Here is a 12,344-nt window from a genome sequence, read left to right as displayed (position 1 = left end):
GCAGTCTTCTGAGAGTTCATGACTTTATTGGAACTGTAAACCCGCTACTGGTGCAATAGAAATTTCTTCACCAGCCATACGATTTATAAGCACAAACAGTTTTGGCTTGTGAATAAGTACTAGGCATTTGCCAGGCACTGCTATTAGATGCCAGGTACTCACACCATTTTGCACCTGCCCCCATGAATGGCCAGTTAATGCTACTACAGTAGTGCCTGGCAAGAGTCTTTCCGATAATAGCCTACATAAAAGTCCAAACTGTTGGCACAGCCAATGCTTGTTTAAATGGCGTTTTTCAGACTTGTCTAAAGATTCAAATCGCTTAGCGCTGCACATTTCTCGTACAATCATGTGACGTGGTCAGAAATCACTGTTCTGCAGGGTGCCTCTCTGCTTCCTTTCCAACCTCAAATCATGCAGCTCTCTACAGAGGGAAACTTGCATTTCTTAAATAAACAAAAGTGAGAAATATAATATGACAATTTGAACATTTCAAATGTACACCACTAATTAATTTACCATAAGAGGCGTTTGTGATACATTTACCAGATTAAGTGGACCAAGTATTACTTGCCACCGGCAATGCTGAAGCACTTTGTCATATGTTGACCTGTAAAAACACATTGCTTCTGGTGGAGAGCACAGCAGCAAAGCCATCTTGCATTTTTCCTCCCTCCCCATTAACCTAACCCCCATCACCTCTGATTCAGAGTGCTTGGAGACCATGCAAATGACAGCGGTGTGTGGTTTACATTCTAGTAACATAACATGGCTTCTCTTTATTCAAGAATGTCAAGTTGATTTAGGAAGAACACGTAGGCTAGATGTGAAACTTGGCAGTGATATTGACTGCAGGATTTAAAGGGCATCTCCACTCTTTGAAGAATTTTCAATAGTTTTGCAGCACTCAAGAGGGTAAAGTGTTGGTGCGGGTCAGAAGAAGGAGTCTGACATGCTGAGGAGTTTATGAAATAATAAGAATGAGGCCTACATTTCCCTATTGCTGGAGGGAATACCCACCCTATCTAAAGGAACTAAAGCTGCTTGTCAGATATCAGGAAGCCCAAAGTGAAAATGTCCTCCGTCCAAACAAACTCTACTTGACCCAACCACTATATATAACTAAATTAAATATGCCAAGAGAATGTCTTCTCTTCCCCTGGTCTTCTCCTTTCTTCTCTTCTGATAATCTCTTTATACATGTTTCTCTTTGGTACAGATTCTTTTTAATGTAATCTCATTTGATAGTATCTATTATCAACTCTTGTTCTTCAACAATGCTCTTGGGCGTTGTGCTTTCTGTTGTTCTATACATAGAATATCTTTCCTTCAAATAGTTCCTCACATTCTTGCCATCACTTGTAGACTCTTCCCAGTCTGTTAATTCAGGCTTTGCTAAGTTATGTTTACCCAGATTCAGGCTTTCTGTGTTAAGGATGCTCTCTCTTAGGCTGTTTCCTCTTTTATCTTGTTCACTTGCCAGTTTTATTTCCTCTCCCTCTTTACGTGTTTCTTGGTTGGACTTTCTACAGTCGTCAACTCTGAAGACATTGCATGTTTTCCCTTCCTCCCAGTGTTTTAGTTTCAGTCTCTGTTGGCTCCCCACCTGGCTTGATTAAATCCTTCTTGTATATGTTTTTCACATTCCTTGTTAACTGGTTTCTTTAATGATATCTCGCCCTCTCAGGACGTGGATGAGTTTCTCTCTTCATATGATACCCGTCTTGCCTGACCAGGTTTTTTGATTCCTTGGGTTTTTGCAGTTCCAATTAGACAGTTTTATATTTACTCTCTCGTCCTTAGGACTAGAATGAGTTTCCTCACACATATGATTGTCCTCCCGTGGCCTCCCACTTTTCTCGGTTCCCCAGCACCTCTCTTTATGTGGGGGAAGGTTGAAGGACTCGGCTCTCGCTCGGGTAAGATTTCATTCTCTTCTCGCTCATCAGTTTCCTGTTCTTGGTTCCTCATCGGGTTCCTGCCATACACAGGCACTGGTGGCAGCTATTCACACTTCTCGCCACAGTAGTCTCTGAATCTTTATCCAGGCGTCCTGCCCAACACTCTGCAAGTGTGGTCACACCACCACCAGGTACAACAGTCCTTTATTCCTCCTCGGAGCGCATCCTTCGCGGCTCTACACACTGCCAGAATCTCACACTGGCCTTCTGCGCCTCGTTCAATGACACAGGCTCCGCAACCTACCTCGGTTTCACCTTCACAAGGTGTGATCATTTCAGAGGGCTTCCCCTGCACATAACACTCACTTCTCTTCTCCAGGCCTGATAGTTACCTGTTAAATATACATCTCTCGTTAAAGAAACATCTTCCTTTTTTCCATATGAGTTTCATTTCACATTGCCTTTAGCCAAATGTAAAGATGCCACACTACTCTTTATAGCATACAGTCCCATGTATGCGTCTACGGTAGGTAGTTTAGGGAGTTCCTCACAAGAACGGGAGTCCTCGTCCCTAAAGGGGGAGTCTCTCCCAGTGAGGTCCCACTTGCCGCGATCCCTAAGGAGGGTCTTGCATAGTTGGCTCACCTCCCTAACCTCACAGGTGAAGGTTTCTCTTTGGGGAGAAGGAACAAATACCTGTGATTCGTCAAAGTCTCTTGACCTAATCATGTGATCTAGAAATAATTGCTCTATCCATATTGATAACAGAGCCTAGACACAGCTCTTAGCCATGCCCACCACCACCACCTTTTCTGATGGCATTGAATTAACCTGTCTCTCACAAGTTTTTTTTCCTTAAGGTAAACATAACAGACTAGTGTGGTTTGGATTAACTGTGCAATTCCATCTGTGCATAAATGTATACACGTTTATCTGAACATATGGTGTTAAAAGAGTTTATGGTTCTTCAACCAGGGGCCATCTATAATGCACTTTCTTCCATCAATAGCACTATCTGTGTATAATCCCAAATCTATGAGTTCTGCCTTAATAGTTATTAGTGCTCTCTCTGCATGAACCTTTACTATAAAGTCAGCACGGCCAAAGCGAACTGATGGCTTCAATGTATTTATTTCGTGTGTTTATTTAATGCCAAACATGCCACGTTGGAAGTTGCAGGCCCTTAGACAAAAGGCGGAAGGGATAGAAGTTAACGGAAGGCCCTGGAAAAAAGACGAGTTTTGCATAGTTTCCTGAATTCCAGATGATAAACTGTTGGATGGTAGATGGCTCCAGAGAGAGGTTCCCAGTTTTGAGGGGATTCTTGAACCGAGGTAGGACGAGTGGAAAACAGGGAAGGTGATCAGGTTTAGTGAAGAAGAGTGGAGGTTACAGAAAGGTTGGGAAGCAGTTCCTTTGGCCTTTAGGTATTCTATAGCTGAGCCAGGGATGGTTGTGTGGATGGAGGGAGAGAAGTTTAAAGTTGGAACGCTTGGTTAAACCAGAGGAGGGACCTAAGGCCCAGTCAGATGTGGCAATGTGGTGCCATGGGGCCATGTGCACCACAAGCATTGCTCAAATAAACTTTACATGAGCAAACTAGACAATACATGTCTATGGTCTCTTCATGTTTACCCACATACGACTGTTATTAACACTGCTTCTCATTCTAGCGATAAATATGGGGGTAGACCAGATAAAGCACCATGCAAAAAATGATTTCTTTATTTTACATAATATCCTTCCCCATGGTCACTTAGCACCTTGTCAGTGGGAGCGCTCCCAGGAATAGGACGGACACTGCCTTTGAGATAACCACTTCACACCCAACCAAAATAAAATAAGAAACACGCATCTCATGGGGGCTTACTCCCCTGCAAGGTTTTAAACATTCAAATAAAGAATGTGCTGTCCTCAGTGTACAGCACTGCAAGGATTTAGAATATTTAGATACATCATAGACCAGTGGGTGCCTGCCCAACCCCAGAGGGCCCACACAACAGCCATTGTGACTGTCTGTATTGTACTTTTTATTAAATTGTTTTAACAGTGTTCGGTATTGTTTATTTGGATTACACCTGACATTTTGTACCATGAATGTGTATATGGTGTTGAATGCACTTGGGGTGTTGGAAATGTTTTTTTATTTATCATTTTTTTCAATTATTTTCGTAAGTGCCAGTAGATGAATTGTTGTTGTAATTTTGGATTTTAATAGTCTTTACCAGTTACATTTCTTTATTTCGAGGTAATTTATAACGAATGCCCATATATCGAATCTTTTATCTTGCAAACTTTTGCAGTGAATGTGTTTTTTTTTGTTCTTTTTTTGGGGGGTGGGGGCCCCTCCCAAACCCCTGTTTCCCACCTCTAAAAACCCATCCCGACCGTTTCCCCAAAAAATTAACCCTTTACCCCACCCAAAATATATCCACTATAAAGATTTTCAAGATAAAAGGTTCGATACATGGCCATTCAATGTAAAAGATTCGATATAAACACTGTATACCGTGTTTACTATTTCATGCTTGAATTAATACATTTGTATTTTCTTATTGCAATCGTTGCATAAAAGAGTTGTTGTTAAGTGAGTTCCAGGGTTTTCCGCCAGGTAGACAGTGAGTTCTCCCCGGTAATAGTAGTAGCTATGTAGATCAATCATAGACCAGTGGGTGCCTGCCCTAGCCCAAGAGGGAGTGGCATTCATAATTATTTAGTAATTCAAGGCTGAACTACCAGACCTTCTGGTGCCCTGATGTGTCCACAAATCCCAAGGAGGCAAACAAAAGGCAAGGACAATGTCCAATCTGGTTACAGTGACAATTTTTGAAATGATTACAGATGCATCAATTTAATACACTGAAAATAATGATTTCTTTTTGATTATAATGATTTATATATAATGATTAAAATTTTCTACAATTTTTCCAAGGTCAAAGATGAAATTTACAAAACCCTCTGCAAAGGATCTGGGCACTTATTCTGTGGAGGTGCCCAACACAGATGGAGTCTCTGCCAGTCGCACACTAACCAAAGAAGGTAGGACCAATTTTTTGGTGTTCCAGAAATGATTTGCTTCTTCTAAGCAGATGATCTAAAGAGGAGCTGCTCCAGGATAACACTAATGGTTATTTTCATTCAATTCTCATAATATTTTGGATTGAATCCAGAAGGACATTTTAGATTTCAAAACACTTTCAAAACTAATACTGGTCTAAAAGAGATTTCATACGAGGATTACAGCTGTGAACACCAGCTCATATCTCAAATTCACCAGGAGAAGGTATTGAGGAGTTGGAATACGACATGAAGGAGTAGATGCAGTGCACGCCGCACACTATTGCATACACATGTACTGGTCTTGCCCCCAGGTCTTGCAGGTGAGTGCCATTTATCACAAAAAGAAGTAATCAAGTGTTAATATCCCAATTACAACGCCCTCACCACCACCATATAGTCAACAAATACAAAGGCATACTGTGAACTAATAATAGATTTTTTATATATAAATGTCACCCAAAACTCATCCTTCTGCAAACACCTCTCAAACTCTGAACTAAACCCAACCACATCTCAACAGCACAACAAACCGCATGCACTTCACCATGCTGCAACAATGAAACAAACCACACATAGCCTGGCACATGATGGCTACCAACCGAAGAACACACCTATGCTCCGCGAACAGTGTTAATCAAACAAGCTGCAAATAGCACATCACAGCTCCCTTGCTCTTCCTATCGCTTAGTCCTAGTAACTTAAACACCCGCTTACCCTCTTGGCTTACAGATCGCCAGAGCACCAAAGTACCACGGAGGTGGTGACAGTGCGCGGTATAAGAACCTCTAACATAACATAACATAACATAACAGACAAAAATTATTGTTCAGCAATTCTTTCTTTTTAAATACTTTGTCAACCATGAATAAATCATCCAAAACAGATTAATATCTCACATATAACAGATTAAATGAATGCATTAGCATGTCAGCTAAAACACGTAATACACATCACATCAGAGAATGTGAAATCATAATAGTCTATCTGCGCTGGTTCCAGCAGTCAGGCATTTAAGTCCCTGTCTTCCACTAGATGCAACCAGCAATATAATAGCACACAGTACACACACACACTGCGTTATAAGTCATCATTGGTCGTTTCCTTTGCCATTTAGCCAAAGGTTTGATATCATTGGTCATTTAGTTTCAAGATTTGTCCAAAGACTTGGCTCACCAAAACCCAATGCATTAAGATCAAGAACAAATACAAAAGAGAGAAAGAAAATGAAAACACCAAGAGCTACATCAATTCAGGGGAGTAAACATAATCTCACAGCAACATTACTCCAACAGTTCTTACCGCTATAGTGTATTCAGAATTTACACACAAGAAAAAGTCATCTTTAAGTTCCCTAACATATAAATATGCAGGAATTCATCCCTGGACTTCCTAGTCACAAATGCTAACATTTTCTTTTTGAACAAACATTAGTAGCTCGACAGAAAGGGTGTGCCAGGTGGGTGACATCCAGCTGGTTGTGGAACTGGTTTTGGGGCCTGCAGGGAGAGCATATTTCAACCACACACCACAATACAAGAAATGTGACGGTTGAAACATCACACCTAAATAAACAAAGAATGTGCCTTTTGGTCATTGTTGTCTCAAAGGGAGCTAGCAGGGTTTTCTTATCACCAGGAAGTGCCAATTTTCCAACGTCTGTACTGACAACGACAGTTTTTAAATCTTATAAATAACGTTGAGAACAATTTAATTAACAGTTGTCTCCTTTTTGTTAGGTTGAGCATATAGAAACTGCAAGCTAGAAAATTACAACTTTTTCCTAAAATAGGTTGGACATGCTGAATGTGTTGCTCTAAATCATAGAAGTATTATCTGTGACTTAACTAAAGGGATCGGTCGTTTGTATAGGTTATTCCTTCATTCACCAATTCATAATACGACGTAATACAGTCCTAAACAAAAGCAGGGCGTTTAATATTCATTAAAGAAAAATGCTTGGTACAGTGCACAGTGCACACAACTACTTTTCATCACTTTATTTTGCAAAGTATACAATTCATAAAAAGTCAATTTATATAAATATTTGATCATACATAAGGAATTCAGCAGTTAATTCGGAAATAATCCATCATAGCAAATTGACCAACTTTCATATAATGAAATAGAGAGCTGTTACAAATAGGGTATGAATCGACCCCATAATTTAGGAAAGGTCATCCACACCCTTGATTATTTAAGGGACCCTAGACCTTGTCACAAATTTGGCAGTGTTGTAAAAAGTGCCATCAATTCTGTTGCCGCCATTTTTGTTTGTTGCAGTAACGGAAAAACAACAATTTTTTACTGCTCTGCAAAACTACAAGTTTGGCCTTGAAGTTGAAGATGTACTTATTGCAAGGAGCCAGAGTAAAATGCTCCCCTTCAAGGCAAAAAAGGGGAAGATTTACTGTGGGCAGAGTTACCATCCACTGGAAATTCTCCAAATTCCTGTGGAGTCCTATGGACTCCAATAAATGAGATAATATCAAGTTGGAATGAGGCCCCGTGTTCGATATCATAAACTTTGAGTACAACCTTTTTGCAAACAGTCACTCGAAGGAGCCCAAAGATTTCTTACAGCAGCAGGCAGCTGCATCTGGGCTATATCTATGGCAATACAGAAGAATTTCCTATAAACCAGAGGTAGGCAACCAGTGGCTCTCCAGATGTTTTGTAGTTCTGATTCCCATGATCCCTCGCCATTCACTGTTTTGACTAGGGCTGATGGGACTTGTGAAGGCAAGCGTCCCCAGCCAGCACGATCCTCCTCGTCAATGAGAGACAATGACGGACTCTCCCAATTGGGAATAAAGCCAAGACAGAGTGCGGGTGAGCTTAAATGGGAGTTTATCAGTCAAAATAGGGCATGCAAAGGACTCTGCAAACTCCGAGAGCGCTCTGTCTGACAATAGCAAAGACAGGCATATATATTTACAAAACACGTCATCAGAACCTACATACTATAGGGGGCACAAGTTCAATGGGATTGGGTGGCGATGACTAGCTATAGGCGTTGCTGTGATGTGGTTGGTCTTGGCTTGAGGACGTCACTGGTCAGCCTCGTGGGTCGGGCTGGCCCTGGCGGGTCGGCTTGAGTTCATCCGGGCTGTGTGGTTGTGCCAGTGTGGCCTGTGTCAGAGATGAATACCTTTTCCTGACTTATTTGCCCTATGCCATGCACACCGCAGTCATTCAGTCATTGCAATATTATCTTCTTTAGTAAATCTTCCAATAGGTTATCCTACAGGTTAATGCAACACAGGAGGAATGCACCTTGTGAGGGGCCTGATGGTCATTCGTCAGGGCATGGTTACCAATGTCCTGTTGACCGGTACCATAGGTCGAGGGGCTAAGTCTCAGGGCATGGGACGGGCGGTACATGTCTTTCTGTCTTGTTAGAAGTTGTTATGAATGTGCTGTCGTATGTTGCCACAGTATTGGGTGTCTTAATCGCACAGGGCCATAAGTCTAAGGTGATCCGGTGGGTTGTGGGGTTTACGAGGGGCGCCTTTGGAATTGTGTATTCAGGCAGAGGTTTACTGCTGCGCTGTAAATAATGCAGGTGGCGGGCTGTGGCCTTGGGTGCTGCAGAGGGGACTACAAATCTTTGAAGCGGCTCCAGCCTGGTTGGGGGAGGTGAAGGAGCGCGGCGCGGGCCTCTGCTCTCTCGTTTGGCAACCTTCGCAGGGTGGGAGGGGGAATGGCCTTGTACATATTCACAAAAGGCATCTTCCTCGTGTGTTGCCGACTTTAGATATAAGCATTACAAATATTTAAACACTCTATAATACTCATCTAGATTGCTTGAAAACATACATTTCAACTCTGCTAAGTATCTCTCAAATATAGCCAGTCTGGATACCTTATTTATACACTATGTTTTAACAACTACAGCATTTAGTTATATGCATATACATTTGCAGTAAGTGAGGTAGTAGTGCGGTTGGTGGAGTACAAGGAAAGAGACTCGCCACCGTGTGTGGCGGCAGTGGCACATAAGAGCTTTAGACATTCATACATGACGGGTGCATTTTCACGCGTCCTTCACATGAGCCCTCTGTATGATTACACTTGTCTCCCCTTGTACTTTAGCAGCATTAATTTGGTTATGGCGCGGGACCGTGGAGTGTAAACTTTTCAATGATACATATAATGTATAGTCCCCCTGAACGCTTTTATTATTTGCACACAACTGCAGGGGTGTGGGTCCTCCATTGCTGGGGTCATGTGAACATACATTTTACCACAATTACACATTTCTACAGGCTTCTTTAAGTAGAAGGGGTTTTGAGAGGAGAATGCACATATCACAGATAGTTTTGGCATTAATATTTGAGGATTTTTCTGCTTTCATCTGATGACCATTTTACAGTTTTCTTCATCGCCCAGGCCTCGCTGGCCGGGTCATGCTGGGAGCAGTGGTACACTGCGGAAGGTGAAATGTTACAGTGTTAGTATCTGACGCTAGCTCATGTCCGTCTTACTCGTGGGAACGGACTCGCAGCGGATCTGCCAGGGTGCTGTGGCAGCAGGGATAATTGAAACTCTCCGAGGGTGGGGGCTGCGCTACAGTGCGCTGAGCTCACACCATCTTTATTAGACAAAAATGGTTTCTGAGGCCTAACTACATTCGATGTGTGGGCAATGTCTTCAGTAGGTGAGCCCTCCACCACCTGGGCCCTGGTGGTATGAGGGGACGCCCAATGAGCCATGGCCCTCACCTGGGGAGGGATGTAGGCAAGGGGGGTCTTTTGGACCTTCCCTCCCCTACACTTGTCAAAACATCTGGAGAGTGAAAGGTGGAGGACCCCTGCTACAGACAATCAAGATCCGGTAAACAAAATTGGAATATTCCACTGATTTTTTCCAACATTCCCACAGTGGCCAACAGTGTGTAGAATCCCAAGAAAGGTGACTGCATCCACATATGTCTGATTGACATAGAACTGGATCAGTTTGAAAGTTGTACAAATTATGAGAAAAGCACTTTATGATAATAAAACAGAGGACTATCCTTGAGGTAGCTCCATACACAAATGAAAAGGCTATCCCATGCATTGACCCCAGGCTCCAGGTAACATATGGTCTGTTCCCAATATTTTTCAACAGGTTCTTTAGCCTCACTAAGGGTTTTACATAATAATTCATAGTTATGTACAATAGCACCCTTACTGAGGGAACACCATCCAAATTGATGTTACATAGGTTCAGAAACTTCAGGCTTAAACGTGTGTCAATGGAAAACATCTCTGACTTTTAGATACACCCCTTAAACTCTTGCATGGTACAAAGCTTGGCAACCTCGGGCTCCTAGGCTACACGTTCAAAATAGCTGCTAATAAAGTTGCAATCAGATGATGAAAACTTGTATACACTCTGTGCATGCTATAATCTTCCAGACAATGAATATTTGTGTTACGAATTTCCATCTGGAAAAGAAGTAAAAGACCTGGCTTTTTGCATTAATAATTAAATGCTGCGGGTAATTCTATCTCATGTATGGTGGTCCGCTAATCAGAACCCCGTTCAACAAACTTCATGCCAAAAGCACAGTGTTCACCTGTGCCCTGCTGCATTAGTATCCTGATCTGCAGTAACTGCTCGTCAGTGGCACAGAGTAGGTTCAGAAGTCACAGGTTCTCTCTTGACAGCTGTGATACAATAAAGTAACTGCAACACAGAGGTGGCATTTAAAGTCGCACCTCTGTTCCCAAAGCTACATAATCAAAATGAATTACCATCTTGGTGGCAGTTTAATTTATGCATTTATTTATTAAATATACATTCAAAAACATAGCGTTGTATATATATATATATAAATTAGAATTTATAAAAGACATCTCAACATCTCATTAAATCATTACTTATTTCATTATTGGGACCATAAAACACATCAATATAAAATATCTGTATAAATACATCAATATAAAACTCCCTGCGTAAGTTCACTTAAAATTTCAATTCATAGTAGATAAAACTTGATCATATGATACTTAAAGTTAATATCATTACCCTCCATAAACCTATTCCATAGGGTAGAATTCTCTTCACAAATTATATAATTGTTATATGCTTTTAGATAGTTTATTCTTACTTCAGCTAAGCCCTCACAGTGAATTAGAACGTGTTTGGTGGATTCAATCGCAGAATCACCACACAATCGACATTGGCGATCAGCTCTAGGAATACCAATTATTCCTCCTTCTATTTCCAGAACCTTACAAATGTTAAACCTTACTAAGAGATGTTGTCGTATTAGAAAGCTGTTTGGAAACGCAATTATATTGTCAGGTCCTCACTCCTCTTGACAGGCGCAGAAGCAGCACAAACGCCTCCCTCCCCATTGAGTCTTGGCACCTGGGAAATAGACACCGCAGGCCTCCGCAACCCTCTGGGGAAAGAGGGTTAGGGTCCGTTGATTGGATGGGTAGAGGGAGTTCAGGATGACCGGAAAGAGGTTCAGGAAATAACAGTGGATGGGTAGGGGGAAATTAGGGTAACGTACTCCTCGACTCCTGTGCCGATCTTGCAGGTAATCGTTTGAAGGTACACCGCCCTCTCACGCATTGACATCCTAGAATCACACACTCAGCTCAGAGATTATTCTTTTGGAAGGCTTTTGTATTGGAGCCTCTAACCAATAATCACCATTTGCTCTGGTGTTACGTTTTGTTTCACAATGCTTGTCTAATATATCATGAATGGTATGCAAATCACAAGTACTCCACATTAACCCATGTGCAGGCAGCAAACAAATAACATGCACACAAAGTGCTAAACACTTAGCTCTGGCTTCTGCGTGAGTTCGAGGTCCTTTGGCCTTTTCGTGTTGATGGCCTGTGATACGTCTCACCGGATCCGATTCAACAACAGGCTGTGAATAGTAAAACAAAGTCAATGCACGTGCGTGCGACAAAGTCGTTCCTTTAGAACGTTTCCTGCGGGGTTTAAGATTGTTAAGTGGTGCGGTTACTTCACCGCCTAGCCCACTCCAACTTAGGGTTAGTATTCATGCTCTGCATGCAACTAGCAATCAGGTTTTCCCGTGCTTCAAATCAGCCTAGGAACTTAGGTCTTGTAGCGCATCTCCCTCCAACAGAATAAATCAGCTTGCTCTAGATTAAACGTGTACTTAGCTTTTCATGTACGCGGGGCCGGGGATGTAGCAGGCGGGCGGTGCCCCGCGTAGGCGTGCCTCCTGGAGCTCGGGAAGAACACGTCCTCTCTTGCCGGTGACCAGGATTGCGAGCGGTGCTTCTTGGGCGCGGCTCGCGCATGTGCAGTAGCGCGCGTGTGGTCCTGTTGCTCCCAGCAGGTCCGTGAAGCACACGGCCTGCTGGGAGATGTAGTTTCCGGGCGGTTCTCCATCCTTGGGCCTTCTTC

At 42.4% G+C, this 12,344-nt stretch overlaps 1 protein-coding gene across 2 annotated transcripts in view; it reads left to right on the top strand.

Annotated features, from left to right (window-relative positions):
- MYOM3 (myomesin 3) overlaps window positions 1–12,344 on the top strand; it is a 450,074-nt gene that overhangs the window by 314,997 nt on the left and 122,733 nt on the right. For both annotated transcript variants that reach the window (XM_069622682.1, XM_069622681.1), the window contains one exon: window positions 4,834–4,940. In XM_069622682.1, coding sequence (XP_069478783.1) covers window positions 4,834–4,940 — 107 coding nt within the window. The remainder of the gene's footprint in view (window positions 1–4,833; window positions 4,941–12,344) is intronic.

The sequence above is a fragment of the Ambystoma mexicanum genome, chromosome 11 (assembly GCF_040938575.1).
Source record: "Ambystoma mexicanum isolate Mex_15411 chromosome 11, UKY_AmexF1_1, whole genome shotgun sequence".
Classification (NCBI taxonomy): domain Eukaryota; kingdom Metazoa; phylum Chordata; class Amphibia; order Caudata; family Ambystomatidae; genus Ambystoma; species Ambystoma mexicanum.
Note: the sequence above shows the minus strand (reverse complement) of the source record. Positions and strands in the feature narration are given on the sequence as shown.